The sequence below is a fragment of the Aquila chrysaetos genome, chromosome 12, assembly GCF_900496995.4.
Source record: "Aquila chrysaetos chrysaetos chromosome 12, bAquChr1.4, whole genome shotgun sequence".
NCBI classification, from domain to species: domain Eukaryota; kingdom Metazoa; phylum Chordata; class Aves; order Accipitriformes; family Accipitridae; genus Aquila; species Aquila chrysaetos.
Window position 1 is genome coordinate 4,639,852 of NC_044015.1, and position 16,938 is coordinate 4,656,789.

Below are 16,938 nucleotides of genomic sequence, written 5' to 3' on the forward strand. Positions count from 1 at the left end.
GTTGTCACTGCGGGGGACCCAGGATCTCTGCAGCTGGGGTGGCTTCTGTGGGGTGTCCTGGAGCCAGCAGAGACCCGCAGGGGCAGAGCCCACCTCGGCTCCTTGCTCCGGAGCTCGTATCTGCCTGGGTTTGCTGGGAGGGGGCTCGGCCGGCACCCATTAATTCCCCGCCGTGGGGTTTGCTGAGGGTGTCAGGGCCGTGCCCAGCTCCACTGGGGCACCCGTGGGTGGGGGCTGCGGGGCAGCCGATGCTCAGCGCTGGCTGCGGAGGGGGAAGGAGAGCCGGGGGCTGCAGCTCCCGCTCCCCGGCTGCCGGGTAAAACAACGCCAGCGGGATCGTACCTTTGCTTAGAGGATCGGGTGGCTGAAGTAGTAACCAAAAGTGGAGTACGGTTACCCCGGGCTCATTCATAATGAACACGGCAGAGAGCTGGCATGCTCGCGGGCTGCCTCGGCACGGCGGCCGTGGGCAGGGGAGGGGAAGGGGCCAGATCCCCCCCAGCCCCTGGCAGGGAGGTAATGGTGGGCACAGGTTACAGCCAAGGGTGGGAGACCATTAGCCTGGCGTATTTATTTAGCATAGAGACGCTAAATAAAATAAGTGTCACAATGAATTGGGAGGGGTTTTTTTCCTTTGGGATTGCAGGTCGTGCCTGGGTGCATCCTTCCCATCCAGCTCCGTGGCAGAGCAGGAGTGGAGCGTTCTGAACCGGGGGGGACCAAGCAAAGCTGTCCCCGCCTCACCCCAGAGCCAGCTCGGGTTCCCGAGGCCACCAGCCAGGCAGAGCCGATCGCAAAATGGCTCTTGACACGGCTGTGAGCAGCCTCCTTGAAAGCAGAGGCTGCAAAGCAGCTCCAGCTGTATCCCCACTCCGGTGCCCAGGTGGCATTTGGGGACCCCCAGGCGCTGGACACGGGGGTTTCGGTGCAATGGGTGATGCCTGAGCAATGTTGGAGAGAGGGGCTGCGTGGGTGGCGAGGGGGACGAAGGGGCTGGGATGCTTGGTGGGGGCAGCAGTGGGGTCTCTGGTCTCACCCCACTGCCCTCGGCAAAAAAAAAAACGATGCTGCATCCCAGCCGGCTGTTAATCCCCTCCCTGCGGCTGTGTGAAAGACGATAACGCCTCCCTCCCTGTTTGATTCGTTGGGAGAAAAAGGGAAATGTGGCAAAATTAAGACACGCACCAAAAAAAAAAAAAAAAAAAGGTCCGTGAAAGATAATCTCCTGCGGCTCTTAAATTGCACCGAGCAATGGGTTTATTGCCAGAGAATTGCTCAGCTTGGGTAATAGGATCAGGGCGGGAAATTATCCGTGGAGATTGCATCCTTCCCTGCGACGTGGGCATAGAGAGGGTCAGGAGCCCCCCCCCCGGCTCCCCCGAGGCCATTCCCACATGCCGCCAGCCCCCGGGGGACAGGAGGGAGGGTGACGCCGGCCTTTGGTGTCCTTTGTCAGTGCGGTGCAGGAGACGCTGGGCAGAAGCGCTGGGATGGGCCAGGTCCTGCTATCCCTGCTCCATCAGTGTCACCTCTCCGGGGGGGTCTGGGGGCCCCGTGGCTCGTTCTCTCCCTGCCGCGAGCCTGCCCCGACAGCTCCCACCATCTCTCCTGGTGACGAGCACAAGCTCCTCCTTTCTCCCTCCATCACCCCCTAAACCAAGCACCAGCCACCTGAAGTTTGGCCTTTTCAGAAGCTTTTGGGCAACGAGGTGGCACCGAGACGGGCTTGAACGTGCAGCAACGCCGCAATAGGCTTGAGCAGCCACAAACGTCGCATCCTCCCGTCCCCTCTCCCCATGTCCTGCTGGGCTCCGGTGGCCGCGTCTGGGGTCCCCAACACACCCAGAGGGACAGAAGGGAGTGTGCCTGCAGGGCTTGGGAAAAAAAACCCTGAAGCAAGGTCCAGCGCTCCCAGAGCCACGGCTTGGGCTTCCCCAAGGGCTGGAGCCAGCCTGGCTGCTCCTCAGGTACCGCACACCAGTTTGTCCCAGTGCTCTCACCAGTTTGTCGCAGTGCTATGAGGGTGATGGATCATGGCCCCCTGCGCTGGAGGGGTCGGTGCCCCTCCAAACCATCAGTATGGCCATGCTGGGCTGTTGAAAATTTGGAAAACGGCAAAGGCAGGGGACTGAGTCTGTGCGAATGGAGATGTCCCATGGACAGGCAGGTTTCGCATGAGAAGCAGGGCTGGCACGGCGAGGGCAGCCGGAGCGCGGATAAATGCTGTTGATAGAGAGCAGATGGGGAGAGGGATGCTCCTGCCTCCTGCCCATGAGGTGCAGTGGCCAGGAGACACCTGGGAAGGCACAAAGCAAATAAATCCTGGCAGCGAGGAGGTGGAAGAGTTGGAGGTGGAAGAGGAGGAGGATGAAGAGGAAGAGGGGGCTGCCGGGATGTGGTGGGCATCTTCCCGTGGAGGTAGGCATGCCAGGTTGGCGCTCCCGCATTGCTTTGGTGGGCACCCTGCTGTGGCACTGGTGGTGAAGCTCTGCCCAGGCTCTCGCCCCCACACTGCTTTGGGGACCCGAGGTGAGGACAGAACCCCAGGAGATGTTGAACCACTTCAGGTCACATCAGTCGGCTCATTTGGGATATTTTCTCTTTGGGCCTTTTGCCCCCAGCGCGGGGCTGAGACCTGCCCCGCTCGCTGCACCTCCGCAGGGGTGGCTGGAGGAGCTGGGTCTGTTCTCGGTACCCCCCAAATTGCCTGCGTTCCTTCGCTGGGCCCAGAAACACCCTGCAGCACTCCGACTGAGAAGCTCTGCCACTTAATTAGGTTAATGACAGTGCTTCGTTAGGGAAAGGTGGCTGAGGAGTTTGCACCAGCGCTGGGAGGTGCGTTTCCAGGCATGGTGGCACCCCGGCAGATTTGGGGCACGGAAAGGGACAGGGAGCAGGGAAGGGGAACCAGAGAAAAGGGAAAGCGGCGGCAAAGTGCTAATCCCTGGAAAGGAGGGCAGCCGGGGCACCGCGCCACGCAAGGTCGGCGTTAATCCCTCATCTGCGAAGATTGTTCCCGCAGCTGCCTTAATCTCCACTCCGAGAGGGTGACGCTGGGGATGGGGAAGGGAGGACCGGTCCCTACGTGCAGCGCCGAGTGTTCCCTGTCCTGCGGGACCTCACCGAGCCCGGGGCCTGGGAAGGATTTGTGCTGCTGGATGAAACCTCACAGCAGCTGCACAGGGAGCAGAGGGGATGTGGTGTCCCACCTGTGTCATGAGTTTGCAAGGCCTCTGGCTGCATCTCTCTGCTGCTACACTGCCCTGGGGGGGGGGTCTGTGTCCCCCGTTACCCTGGGACGCTTGCATTCACGGTCCCCTACGCCTGTGTGTGCACTGGCGGCGGTGTGGAGTGGGTGCGAGCCAGCAGGAAGGCAGAGGCTGAGATGTGGGTCTGCAGCTGCGTCTCCTTTCGCAAATATCTCCCCCTGCCTCAGTTTCCCTGCTCTCCTAATGGTGCATGCAGGCAGTGAGGCTTGTTTAGCCCAGGTTTGCATAGGGCACAGTCACCGGGTCACACGTTAGGGGCCGAGAAAGGGATTCGGAGGGTTTCCTGGCGGGGCTGGGACCTTATCAGCACCATGAGCCACGATTTGGGGAGCGTTTTCCAGCCTCAGCCCACAGACGGGTGATCTGGGGCTGAGGAGGACTTTGTTAGCCTCCCCCCTGGCTCGCCGCTGACTCCGCATCTCTCTCTCCCTTCCAGGCATACGGGAGAATGGTAGTGAGTCCATAAGACCATGCTCTACACAATGACATGTTGGCTCCCGGTCCTGGTCCTCCACCTGGTCCTCCTGAGCCCCCCACGGGTGGCAGCCTGCCCTGCCCGCTGCGAGTGTGCCCCGCAGATCAAGTCGGTGGTGTGTCACCGCAAGCGGCTCACCACCATCCCCGAGGGCATCCCCACCGAAACCAAGATTCTGGAGCTCAACAAGAACCGTATCCGTTGCCTGAACCCGGGGGACCTCTCCCCGTACCCACTGCTGGAGGAGCTGGATTTTAGCGAGAACATCATCTCCAATGTGGAGCCGGGCGCCTTCAGCAACCTGTTCAACCTGCAGACCTTGCGGCTGCGGGGGAACCAGCTTAAGCTCATCCCCCCGGGGGTCTTCACCAAGCTAACCAACCTCACCCTCCTGGACATCAGCGAGAACAAACTCGTCATCCTGCTGGACTACATGTTCCAGGATTTGCGAAACCTGAAGAGCCTGGAGGTGGGTGATAACGACTTGGTGTACATCTCCCAACGGGCCTTCTCCGGGCTGCTCGGCCTGGAGCAGCTGACCATTGAGAAGTGCAACCTGACCTCCATCTCGGCCGAGTCGCTCTCCTACCTCCAGAACCTGGAGGTGCTGCGGCTCCGGCACCTCAGCATCTCTGCGCTGGAGGACCAAAACTTCAAGAAGCTCTACAACCTCCTGCAGCTGGAGATCGACAACTGGCCGCTGCTGGAAGACGTCTCCCCCACCAGCTTCCAGGGCCTGAACCTCACCTCGCTCTCCATCACCTACACCAACATCACAGCCGTTCCCGCCGCTGCCTTGAGGAACCTGGTGTACCTCCGCTACCTGAACCTGTCCTACAACCCCATTAGCACTGTGCTGAAGGGCTCCTTTAAAGACCTCATCCGGCTCCAGGAGCTCCACATCGTGGGCGCTCTCTTGGTGTCCGTGGAGCCGCAGGCTTTCTCCGGCCTGAGACAAATCCGGCTGCTCAACCTCTCCAGCAACTTTCTCTCCACCCTGGAGGAGAGCACCTTCCACTCCGTCAACACGCTGGAGACGCTGCGGGTGGACAGGAACCCCCTGGCCTGCGACTGCCGCCTCCTCTGGATCCTGCAGCGACGGAAAACGCTCAACTTTGACGGGCAGCAGCCCATGTGCTCCTCGCCGCCCGAAATCCAGGGCAATGCCCTGCGCGACTTCCCGGACTCCGTGCTCTTCGAGTACTTCACCTGCCAGAAGCCCAAGATAAGGGATCGGAAGCTGCAGCACGTGACAGCCCGGGAAGGGCAGTCCGTGTCCTTCCTTTGCCGGGCGGACGGGGAGCCGGACCCCTCCATCGCCTGGGTGTCCCCCCAGCATCGCATGATCACCACCCGCAGCACGGGGCGGGCGACCGTGCTGCCCGGGGGCACCCTGGAGATCCGCTTCGCCCAGGTGCAGGACAGCGGCACCTACATCTGCATCGCCAGCAACGCGGGAGGCAACGACACCTACTTCGCCACCCTGACGGTCAAGGGGCGGCCAGCCGACGGCTCCCACTACGCGAACCGAACTTTGTACCTCAGCGAGTTCAACGACACCTCCCACAACGACACGCAAGTCTTCTTGAAGTTTACGTTGGACCTCAAGACCATCCTGGTCTCCACGGCCATGGGCTGCATCACCTTCCTGGGTGTGGTGCTCTTCTGCTTCCTCCTCCTCTTCGTCTGGAGCCGGGGCCGGGGACAGCACAAGAACAACTTCTCGGTGGAGTACTCCTTCCGCAAAGTGGACGGTCCCACCACCACCACCGGCCAAGGAGGAGCCAGGAAGTTCAACATGAAGATGATCTGAGCCTCTCCCAGAGAAGAACTGTTGTCTGCTGCCTGGCCCCGGGCACGGCCGCGGTGGGATGGGGCTGATGGGGTGGGGGGGTGTGGGAGCACCAGCGACATTCTGGGGCTGGCGGCAGGACTTCGCTGTGCTGGGATGCGGCCGGAGACGTGCCGGAGGCACCACGGGCCAGCAGAGTCGGAACCGCGTGGACCTCAGGGTCGGGGCGCGATGACCCCGGCTGTCCCGACCCCGCAGTGAGCCCTCGGGGTGCAATGGCTCAGGGGCCATCCCGGCTCCAGGGGCTCCCAATGTAGCCGACATATTTGCTACCAACTATGCATTTCTCTAGCCAAGAGGTCAGCAGCGTTTGGGCCTGGGAAAAAAAAACTGCTTTCTTTTTTTCCCCCCCCCTTTCCCTTTTTTTTTAAGAGACTCTCCGGAAAACTTTCCTGGTGGTTGTTTATTGTTCTTCTCTTTTCTGGTTGTTGGGGTTTTTTTTGGTCCAACAAATTTTTTTTTTTAATGAATTTCCAAGAGAAAAGTCTTCCGGGGCGATGCGGGACTGGGGCATCGGGGCAGGTTGTGCCAAGCTGGGAGTGTCCCCCAGCCCCTTGGCAAAGCCAGACCCTCCCTGGGCACAGCCGTGCCTTGAGAGCTTCCTATCGGCGGATTTAAGACGTGGCATCTGCAAACGCAGGAGCCCGGGGACGCTCCTGCACAAGCAATAATAACCCACCCAAGGCCGGGCTCTGAGGAGATATCAGCAAGAAAAAAAAGGGAAAAAAAGGCAAAATAAGGCCAAGGTCATTAACGTCAGGAGGAGCAGCGCCAGGGCGATGCGAGACCCCAGCTTTGCATCTGCCCAAGCCACCGGCAAGTGGCGGGAATGAAGGGGTGCGGGGTCGGGATTCATACAGGTGCAAAAGGCACTTTTGGGTCTATTTTCTTTGGCTTGCAAAGTTGAAGCCTGCAGGAGAGCAGGAGCTGGCTCGTCCTGTGCAGGGAGGCCATACAACCCGGGAAAGAAGAGGAGAGGAAGGCTTGGAACAAGCAGCTTGGGAACTGATGGCAAAAGCAAACACCGGCAGAAGGTTCCAGCTGGCACCTCCATCGCATCACCCGGATCCTGCACGCTCCAGCGCTGAGGACCGTGGGTCGGTGTCCCCGGGCTCCGCTCCCTGCTGCTGCGGGGACGGTTCCCGGCTTCGCCTCCCACCCCTGCCTGGGGCAGCGCCGGCTTCGGCTCAGGGGGCGTAGTTTTTTTGGGTGGGAGAAGGAGCAGAGCTGGCTCAGCTGGAAGGGAAGAGCCTGGATGAGACCATGATGGGCCAGGGACCCCATCGCTTCCTCCTCCTCTTTCTTCTCCTCCCATGTCCACCCACGGGGGTTGCCGCAGTTCCCACCTCTGTCCCCATTCCTGTGGGCACGTCCCCCCCGACCTGGATGTCCCTTCTCCAGCCGACGGCGGTCAGGCTGGGCACGGAGCTGGAGAAGGCAGCTGCCCATCTCCTGCCAGGCATCCCCGGGTCTTCGGGGCTGCACCGGCGGCAGGAGCTCCCGAGGGGTCGGGGCTGTGCCCCCCCCCCCCCCCGCTCCCCGTGAGCTTTTCTGCATCGGAGCACAAGTGAGAGCGGCTGCTCGGGTCGTCCCCTGCACCATCCTGCTCTCGCACCCATGGGTGTTGGGTGCCGCCCGCTGAGCCCCAAGGGGGAAGGAGCCGGGGGGGGGGGGGGGGGGGCTCAGCACCCAGCCCTCCTCTCCAAGGTGCTCCCCGGGCTGCTCCCGCCTGCCTGGGCTGCAGCCGGTCACTGCCAGGATCCGGCCCCTGACCTGGGGGGGGGGATGCTGCCCATCTCTCCCCATCCATCCCCTGCCATGGGTCTGGCCGTTGCCCACAGCCCCTTCGCATGCCCGGTGCCCCCTCGCTCCCCGAGCCGTGCATGCCGTGTCGTACCAGGGGTCCCACCGGCCTCACCCGCACGCCCTTGTTCGGTGTCTGGGTTTTGGTTTTTTATTACCTGGGGGAGGGTGGGAGGGGTGGGGAGGGGGTCGGGCACGGACCCTTGCAGCCGGGAGCAAAGGCAAGTTTGGGCAGTGGAGACCCGGCACAGTTTTATATGTAACGAGCATGTGAAATGTATTTGCGGGGCGGGGGGGGGGAGAAAAAAAAAAAAAGGGGGACTTTTGTGGCTTGTTTGGTTTTTTTTCCCCCTTTTCTTCTCCATGTGCCTCAAATAAGAAAAGCCAAAATCAGTGGACAAAGTCTGAGCAGGGCTGAGTGCAAGCATGGAGCTGGACAGGACCCGGAAAGGGCAGTCGGAGCTGCTTGCACCGTGTGCAGGATTTGTGCCTTTGTGCTCTCCAGACCTGCTCCAGCCTCGTGCAAGCCCAAGGGAGTCCCGGGGTTCAGGCAGACGTTAACCCCCCCCCCCCCGAGTTCTGCTGGGATTTGCAGCCCGTCAGCTGGTCATCACCACCATCAGCCCCACAAAACCCTTAATAAACAATGCTAAACCAACTTTCAGAGGGTACTGAAGTCCATATTAATAACTAATAAATGATTAATGCGCATGTGTTAACAAACTGCCACTGCTATTAATCTATTATTAATTATTAATAGAGTGTTTATAAGGATGCAATTAAGCTGAAGGGTGCAAAGCCAGCACCTCACCTCCTGCTTGCAGGGAAGTCAGGATTGGGGGAGTGTTAAAAGGATTCACATAGACACAAGAGTGTGCACACACGGGCACGTACACATGCACAGCCGAACCCCTCTGATAAAACTGGGCACTGTGCCGCAGCTCTGTGGTTGGGGAAACTGAGGCACGGAGGGGCACTGCAGTAGGGTCAAGGGGCAGCAGCCAGTGGCACGGGGTGGGGGGGGGGGTTGTCCATCTTCTAAGGAAGACTGAAGTGACCCTCTCGCTCCCCTTTCCCGTCCCGCCAGCCCCAGGGGACACCCTGGCCCCATGCAAGGCCATCCCTGCCCTTCGCCGAGCTGCCATCACCATCCCCATGAGATGCTCGGCCAGCCCAGTGTCCCCAGCTGGCTGGGGACCATCTGTCCTTGTGTCCCCAGCAAAGGGGATGCTACACCTCCCTGAAACCCCCCCATTTCCCTCCTTCCAGGTTCAGTTGCTGGCCTGCCCCCATGCCAACCCCCAGTCCCAGCTTTCCCAGCATGGGACTGGGATGGGGACTGGGAGCCTGTGGGGTGGTAGAAGCAAAGCAATGCCTCCATCTGCTGGAGGAAAGGGCCCTGGGCCGCTTCCCAGCCTCTGCACCCCAAAATTCCCCGGGGAACCAGGGGGGCTCCCAGCACCCGCCTCACTGGCACGAAGGAGGGTGGCCCTGGTTGCAAAATAAGCAGGGTGCTGCCAGCACCCTGGGCCTCCTGCAGCCCCCGCAGCCGGGGCAAGAGCTGTCAGGAGAGTAAAAGAGGAAATCGGGGTTTTTCTCTCATTTCCTGCATGAGAAAAATTATTGCATGGCACAAGAGCAGCCGGGAGGTTAAGAGTCGGGGTTACAGCTCGTGCCTGTGCCGAAGGGACTGGGTCCATCACGGCCTCAGGGACACCCGTGGGAGCCAGGGCTGAGCCCACCCGCTCCTTCGGCAGCTTTTGGGGGACGAGAGTTGCCAGGACCGAAGCTGCTGAGAAACCGGTTCAGGTGGTTTTGGTGCCCGCTGTGCCCAGCCCATGTGCCCACACAGACAGTGCCCCAGGTATCGCTCTGACCTGCCCTGAGCCGGGCACAGTGCATCCCCACAGCAGTGATGTATTGAGAATAAAGTTGGGAAAAGAAAAAAAAAAAAACCACACCAAAAAATACAGCCAATTAGAAAAATGCAATTTTCCAGCAGGTGCCTTTAAAGATCATATCTCCCACTGGGAAGAGAAACCAATTTCCTTACAAATTAAAAAGATTTCAGCTAAGTAAAACTTCCCTGCATCGGTTCCCCAAATCCCACCCCTGCGTAGCTCGGGGAGGGGGGCAAAGAGCTTGGTACCCCGGACCAGAAACTGCAATTGCCATCAGTGTCCTGCAGCTGCTTTATCAGCCTGGCAGAGGCAGAGGAACCCACCGATGGATTCAGGGGTGACTTGTGGCTTGGAGGAGCATTTGCTTACTAGTCCTGCAGGGCTTAGCGATATAAAATCACAGTCCTTTTTAAGGGCTTGAGTTGCTTTTAAATGTGGCATTGTCTCCTTTATTATAATAGGAGGCATCAGGAAATTTGCAGCTAATATTTCTGCAAAAGGCAATTCCTGCCTACCCCGCTGTGGGGCTCCTCCGGGCTCGTGCCACCTCTCTCTAGTTTGGTAGGGCCACATTCATTGCATTAATTCTGTACTTTTATTCCTGATGGTCTCTGGTGTAGCTTGAAGTTAACATTACTCATTAGGGAAAAATATTGATGCTTCTAATAATAGATTTACTGTTGCTTAAAACAGTTTGTAGTACAGTCATTAACATAAATGACTTACTGGGGTGAGGGACATCATACATACACTGACCCCGTTGCTGAACACCATCAATAAGCCCAGGATCCTGCTGAATCCTAAATGCTCCATTTATATTCTTTATTTTTACAGCATTATAGCCCTAGATGATGTGTTGAGGGAGCAGCACAAAGCCAAAACTCACTGCTGGGCAGAGATGGGCTGCAGGCTGGCTGGGGCGCAGGGATGAGCAGCTCCAGCGGCAAAGCAGGCAGCAGCGTGGGAAGGACCGTGTGGGTACCGATGCAGGTTATCATCTCCCAAAGTCTTGCACATCCTCCCCAAGCTAGTGCCGGATTCAACCATGACTCAAACCCAACATGTATTTTTATCAGCTCTAGCATATGGCCTCGGCACCGCAGAAACAGCCCTCGGCAAACGCCGCGGGCCAACAGACACAAACCTACTGGTTTGCTTGGTGTTGGCTAGGAAATACGGATTGCAAAATACACGGCGAGGAAACCGCCGAGGAGGGTGGTCTCCTCGCAGCGGGTGGCTTCAGGCTCATGAGCACCCACCGAGCCCCAAACCGGCCGCCCAAAGCCCTGGAGAGGTGTCCGGTCCCACGGGTGCCCGTGCCGCCTCCGGGGTTGCACAGTCCAGCGCAAATGGTGAAAAATACAGTGGATGTTTCCACTTCATGCAAATCCATGTCCCTCAAAGCCTGTTCAGCCCCAGCCTCAGTGCTCCCGGGAGAAATCCCTGAAGGTGGCTTCCCACAGCCCTCGGCAGAGGCGCTCACCCACCCAGACCAATTGCTAATGAGTGCTGCGAGTTATTTACTAATTAGTTCAAAGACTGAATAGAAGGGAGGAGATATTAAAATATTTGGGGGTTTAGAGTGTTAAAAAGCAACTTTATCCTAGAGGGAACAGACACCGATGGGGGGATTTTTTTTTTTTTTTTTTTTTTTTTTTCCCAGCAGCTGAGTTGTGTTGCTTCATGCTCTATCAGTGCTTGTTAAGCTCTGGGAGGAAAAAAAAGTGTTTCCTAATCACTGGGCTCCTCTTGTGCAACGGCTGCAGGAAATCCCAGCAAAAAAACATTGAAGAAAACAAAAAAATTCCACCTTGCCAATCCATCTAGAGTAACCTGGAAAGCAGGGAATTAATTACCTAATTTGCAGCGGGGTTTACTGTGGAAATCCCCCCTTTCAATACAGCTGCCATCCAGAAAGCAGCTCGGGAGGAGGAGTGCAAAGCCTCCACGAGCAGCTCAGGGGAAGCAAACCCATTGCGACAGGTTGCACCAAAAGCGATGCAATTACTGCAGCTGCAACAAGAGCCTCCGTGGGCAGCCCGTGGCCCCGGAGCAGCACCGGGGGCTGCCAGGGAGCGAAGCCAAGCCTCCGGCTTCCTTTAGACTTGCGAGAAATTAGGTTTTGAAAGAACATCCTCCTGCGAGCGGGGTTGCAGTGAGTTGTGCAAGGCCGATTCCCGGCGGTGCCATGGCCAGCGCCGGGGGAGCCTGGGACGGGGAGCGGGAGCCGCTGCCGAGCCGGGAGATGGAGTTGGAGCCCCTCAGGCCCCCACCGCTGCCAGGGAAAACTCAGAGGTAACAAACTGCTCTGCAAATGGGGCCCAAAAAGGAGCTTCCCAGTAGCACCTCGGCAGGGCTGCTTCAGCCCCACGCTTGCTTTGGCAAGAGGCAGGGCAATAATCCCCGGTTCCTGGGGCAGGGGAGGAATGGGGGCCAAGCTGGGGCAAAGACTGAAGCTGCACAGCGAGTGACATCCCCAGCAGAAACCAGAGTTTTTAAATAAGCCGCTGTGGTTTCGGTACCGCTTGCTGCAGCAGGGGCAGAGCTGCAGGTTTGCACTGAGCCTGGCCGGGATGGGGAAGCGAAACGCCAGCCGGGGCTGCGGACGGCTTCTTCCCACTGCGCTCCTCCTTACGGGCTCTTCGCTTTTCCCTCCTCGCGCACAGACCACCCTGTCCTGCCCCCCCCCCCCCCCCCCCAGACGTGGGCTGGGGGGTGTCAAAGGCTTTTGCTGCTCTTACCCCACACGTCTCCCGCCATCGCGTCCTCCCGACAGGGACCGCAGGGCGGACGCGAACCCCTGCGTGCATTCCCCACCTCTGCACCCGTGCGGGTGCGAACCAGCGCGCGTGAAGCCCCCCGAGGCCCCCCCCCCCCCCACTCCTTGGGAGCGGGAGCACCCCCCAGGACCCCCCCCCCCACCAGTGCAGGAGCTGGAGTCACTGAACCACCAAACTCCCTCTCTTTTGCCCCAAAACCATGCAGCCAGGGCTCCCCAAGCCACCGCTTCCCCTTTCTCCTTATTCTTCCCCTGAGCCGGCCCCGAAAGGAGCCAGACACCCCCCCCCCCACCCCCGGGGGGGGGGGGGGCAAGCACTGACTGCTGGCTCCATGCAGGGCTTTCATGCAGGCACGGGGCAGCCTGCGCACCCGCAGCTGCAGCCTGGACCTGGGTGCCCCTGGACTGCCTGCCCCCATGCCGAACACGCCGGGGGGCTGCCCGCCTCGGCCCCCCGACTCAGCCCTCATCTACAGCAACGTGGGTGAGTGAAGCCCCGACCCCGCTGTCCTCCTGCCCGCCGAGGTGACGGCTCAGACGGTGGGGACGAACCTCGCCGCTGTCCCCGTCTTCCTCCCGCGATACCCGTCCATCACCCCTCTGGTGCTGGGCATCACTTTGGGGCTGGAAATATGCAGTGGGGCAAATAACAACGTGCTTGTACTCCCGTCCCAGGCCATCTCCCACTTTCTTTCCCCACACATCCCCCTCCCAGGGAAGTCTCAGCCCTGCTGTGTCTCTTCCTCCCTCCCCAGGAGAGCTGCGAGCCCACCTCGTCCCCTGCAAGGCTAGCCGAGGGGAAGGAGCCGGGAGACCCCCCTCTCAGCCCAACCGAGACCCCCTGCCTCCCCCATTGCCGAAAAAACAGCTCCAGCGAGCGGAGTCCCTCCCGGAGCAGGGGCCATCCCAGCACCATCGGGGCAACAACCCCACGTCATGGGCCAGCAGCATCCTCTACAGCATCCCACCACACGAGGAGGGGGCTCCCAGCTCCATCCCGCCATGGGACAGACCCTCCTGGGGCCCCAAAAAGCCCCTGACCAAGTCTCAAAGCCTGGGGGAATCGGTGGCCTGGAGCAACCTGCAAAAAGTCCCATTGCCCAGCCTGGCAGAGCTGACGTTCGGGACGGCGGACAGAGAGCTGGGGCAGCTCCTGGAGAGCCCGGCCGGGGTGTGCGGGGTGGTGTTGGGGTGCCAGGCAGCCGCCCTGGCCCGGCTTTCGGCTCGAATCCAGGAGGAGCTCGTAGGGCCGGAGGAGCAGCAGCAGCTGCTGGAGGCAGAGCTGGCAGGGAAGAGCTGGGCAGCGCTCAGCATCCTGGACCGGGAGCCATGCTGCGAAAGCAGGGACGCCTGGTATTTCCGAGTGGGCTTTGCTTTTGAGCAAACCCAGCTGGTGGTTGCAGCCAAGGTAAGAAGGAAATTGGGGAAAATGCCCAGGGTGGTGCAGAGGGAGCTGGCCTCCTGCAGCATGGGGGGGCTGCGGTGCTACAGGCAAGCATGAACTGGGAGCGCTGACTTTTCCACTGACCCCCCCGTCACGCAGGCGCTTCCCCTTTTTGCACCTACTTCTGCATTTGCTAAATGAGACTGTGCTGCTGGCAACAGCTCCCACGGGGAGAGTTGCCCTGGCAAGTGGTCTTGAGGGGCCAGCAGATGCAAAGTAGAGGCTGGAGCAGAGCTGGCTCCTCAGGCAGTGCAGGATGAGACCCATCAAAGCAGCTTTGCGGCTCACCTGGGGATTACACCCCCCCCCCCGTCTCCTTTCCCATTTCTCCCTCAAAGCCATTCTGGCAGGTTCGGAGGGTGCAGGGGGGAAGCCCAGCACCGTGCGTGGGTCAGACCAGGGCTGGTGGCCCGGCCCAGGACGAGGCACCCCGTGGCTCCGTCCTGGCGCAGCTGGCCATGCCCTGTCTCTCCTTGCAGGTTCCCAAGCCGTGCTGCACCAGCCTGGGGGTGCAGAGCTCCCTTGGGGCACACTGCAGCATCCAGCACCTGATCGGCCGCTTCACTGACCGCCTCCCTCAGGAGCTGGTGCTCCCGGGAAGCCCTGGGGAAAAATCACCTTCCAGAGAGGACCCAGCCCATCTTGCCACCCGCCCTGTCCTGCAGGTCCTCATTTCTCCTGAGGTTCCCTACCAGACCCTGGCGGGCTTTGTGAAGGGATCCCACGGTTTGCACAGGACCAGCCCTGGGCACTATGAACGCCTGGCTTGCCTCCTCCTCTTGCAGGTATGCATGGGGCTGGAGCATCTCCGGGTGCAGAATGTGGGGCAGGGGGACCTCTGCCCCGAGAATCTGCTGCTGGTGCAGTGCCCGCGTCCTCCCCGGAGCCAGCAAGGCAAGGAGGCATCCCTGGGGCTGTCCCTTCCAAGGCTGCTCATCAGCAGCTTCTTCAAGGTTAAAGACAAGCGAAGAACTTGTTCTACCAGCCAGGAGCAGGACTGGACCAAGGGGCTTGCTGTACCACCTTCCCCAGTGGCAGATGAGCTGAATGTAGGCATGCTGATCTATCAAATCTTGCATGTGGACATCTCTCTGGAGAACGCCTTGGGGTTCAGAAGCAATAGACTTCCTGAAATCCCTTCCCGGTCCATCTATTCCACGGGACTCAAGCATCTGGCCATGCTGCTTCTCCACAGAGATCCCTGCAAGAGGGTCTGCATCGAGCAGGCAAGGAGCATCCTGCAGGTCCTGCTCTGGGGGCCTCGCCAGGAGCTCTTTGCCAGGAGCAAGAAAACCCTCGCCCTGCTCCGGACCTGGGTGGAGGTGAAGAGGGCTCTGCTGCTCCTGAAGTTTGCGGAGAATTCGGCTGGGGCAGTGGGGAGCCCCGGCCTTGAGGAGTGGCTGTGCTGCCAGTACTTCAAGGAGGTCACCGAACACACGCTCTACCAAGTCACCCAGGCTCTCTACGCTCCCTAAAGGCAAGCTGAAGTTCAGCCCACCCAAAAGGTCTCCTCGAAGCCAAGAGCCCATGAGGACCTGGCCAAATCCACCAGCTCACAAGGAACCCAAGGGTCCTGGCTGGGAAAACACTGTTTGTGAACCCAAACCCGCTTCCCCTACAGCACATGAATGATGAAGCTGGGACCAAACTCCCACCCGTGGCTCCCACAATGCAGGATGTGTTTTTACACCCTCGACCGATTTTTGTTTGATACTGTGAATCTAGTTTATCGGAGCATCTCAGGAAAGACGGCTGGATGGAAGCCACAGGATCAAGTGCCAATTTAGTGGCGGATTATCCTGAATAACGTTTGTGGGGCTTAGACTTTGCACAAAACCCCCTCAGACCCCTCCTGCGGCCATGAAGTTTTCACTGTTTTAAGTAACAATGCAAAGCCACACATTATAGCTCACCTTAATGCACCATTAGCAAAGGAGAAATACAATACCTCATACAGCCTGCTCTTTTTAGAAACAATTTGTGGCATAGTCACAAGTATAAATGACATTTTAAAGGGGGAAATACAGCAGCCACACAGCTTCAATAAAATCCAGAGCTGAGCCTCTTAAATACTGGTCCTTTATGTGCTTCTTTGACAGCATTACACACCCCAGTGATGTATCTAGAGAGAAACACAAAGCCAAACTTCACTGCCCGGTGGTGATTAGCCAGAACAGCCTCGATGGCGTCTAGTAAATAGCTCGGGTCAGTTTACGGCTGCTACACCCAGGGACGAAGCTGCAGGGTCGGTCTCTGGCTGCACCAAGGCAGGGCCGTTGCATCTGCCGCTTGGTATGAAACACGCAGCACCACACGGGATCTGCGCCCTGGTCCCGAAACCCATGCGGATGCCAAGAGACCATCAGAGTGAAGCGCCATGCAAGGCCCCGCTCAGGTCATTTAAATTATTATTAAGTAATTATTAATCCGCTCGCAGCTATCACCCGCCAGCAGGAAGAGCAGCCTCCATGCACTGTGCACACAGCAGGACGGACCGTCCCGGCCTTCCCCGCAGCCACGGCTGCTACATGGATGTGTGCAGCGGCACACCAGGCAGTCACCAGAGTCCATGGCATGGCTGGATCAGGGAGGATTCCTCCTAGGAGCCCCTGAGCTCAAAAAAAAAAAAACCAGAACAAAACCTAGTAAATCATCAGAGCTGTGACACACACACACCTCCCCACCCAAGATGAAACCACAGAGCAGCATGCTCCCAGCTCGCCTGGTCGGTGGGTTTCTGCCCCCTGCCCTGCCCACAGAGCGTGGGCAGGCAGCAGCCTCATCACCGGGGCTGCAGCGGGGCCAAAGACCCAGTCGAGACCACGGCCAGGCTCCATGCACAGTGGGGGACCATTCCCTCCCAGAGCAGCACCCAAACCCGGCAGCGCAGCCTCCCCACCGAAGCTGGACGAGCAAGGGGGGACAAAAAACGAGCCCTCCGGCCGCACAAACCCTGACACCGCCCAAGCACGGACGGTCCACAGAAATGTTGTTCGAATTTCAGTATGGGCTTTTGGGCCAAAAACATGCAGGAGGGGTTGTCCTGGGTGAGCCCCAGCCATGCTGTCCCCACCACCTCTCCTGTAGTATCTTGCGTGACTACAAGATGGCAGTAAAGCCCGTGGCTCGGCAGCAGCTCGCCCAAAACCACCTTGGGCATCTGATCCTGGAAAAACAAAGACAAAACCTGCTTCTGCCGGCACCTACAGGCCCACCCCAGGCCAGCACCTCCGAGCATCCCCTGCACCCCTGTTTCTGGTTTCCACCTTGGGTGCCCCCCCTCTCCTTCTGCCAGGAGCAGCTTGGAGCACCCAAGGTCAGCAAGACATCTACCAGGGACCGCAATCTTCGAGGCAGGACCACGTACCTCTCCATTCTCACACGTCCCTGCGGAAAGCAGGCTGCAGCACAGGCA

At 59.4% G+C, this 16,938-nt stretch overlaps 2 protein-coding genes across 8 annotated transcripts in view; both read left to right on the plus strand.

The window, feature by feature from the left end:
* The window catches only part of LINGO3 (leucine rich repeat and Ig domain containing 3), a 28,853-nt gene extending 20,796 nt beyond the window's left edge, over window positions 1-8,057 (plus strand). For all 6 annotated transcript variants that reach the window (XM_030033350.1, XM_030033349.1, XM_030033353.1 and 3 more), the window contains one exon: window positions 3,706-8,057. In XM_030033350.1, coding sequence (XP_029889210.1) covers window positions 3,740-5,557 — 1,818 coding nt within the window. In that variant the 5' untranslated portion in view covers window positions 3,706-3,739 and the 3' untranslated portion in view covers window positions 5,558-8,057. The remainder of the gene's footprint in view (window positions 1-3,705) is intronic.
* A 120-nt stretch (window positions 8,058-8,177) lies between these two features.
* Window positions 8,178-15,593, plus strand: PEAK3 (PEAK family member 3). Of its 2 annotated transcripts, none has more exons than XM_030033346.2 (5): window positions 8,178-10,290; window positions 10,967-11,595; window positions 12,418-12,563; window positions 12,835-13,487; window positions 14,003-15,593. In XM_030033346.2, the coding sequence occupies exons 2-5, from the start codon at window positions 11,489-11,491 to the stop codon at window positions 14,996-14,998; spliced, it is 1,902 nt and encodes a 633-aa protein (XP_029889206.1). In that variant the 5' UTR covers window positions 8,178-10,290; window positions 10,967-11,488; the 3' UTR covers window positions 14,999-15,593. The 2 variants fall into 2 exon arrangements, with proteins under 2 accessions (XP_029889206.1, XP_029889205.1); XM_030033345.2 differs by having other exon boundaries at window positions 8,178-10,274; window positions 10,964-11,595.
* Window positions 15,594-16,938: the final 1,345 nt, after the last annotated feature.

Coding starts and splice junctions, on each gene's coding strand:
- PEAK3 (XM_030033346.2), top strand. CDS start 11,489: ATGGCCAGCGCCGGGGGAGCCTGGGACGGGGAGCGGGAGCCGCTGCCG. Junction 12,564..12,834: donor CCTCATCTACAGCAACGTGG/GTGAGTGAAGCC, acceptor CTCCCTCCCCAG/GAGAGCTGCGAGCCCACCTC. Junction 13,488..14,002: donor AGCTGGTGGTTGCAGCCAAG/GTAAGAAGGAAA, acceptor CTCTCCTTGCAG/GTTCCCAAGCCGTGCTGCAC.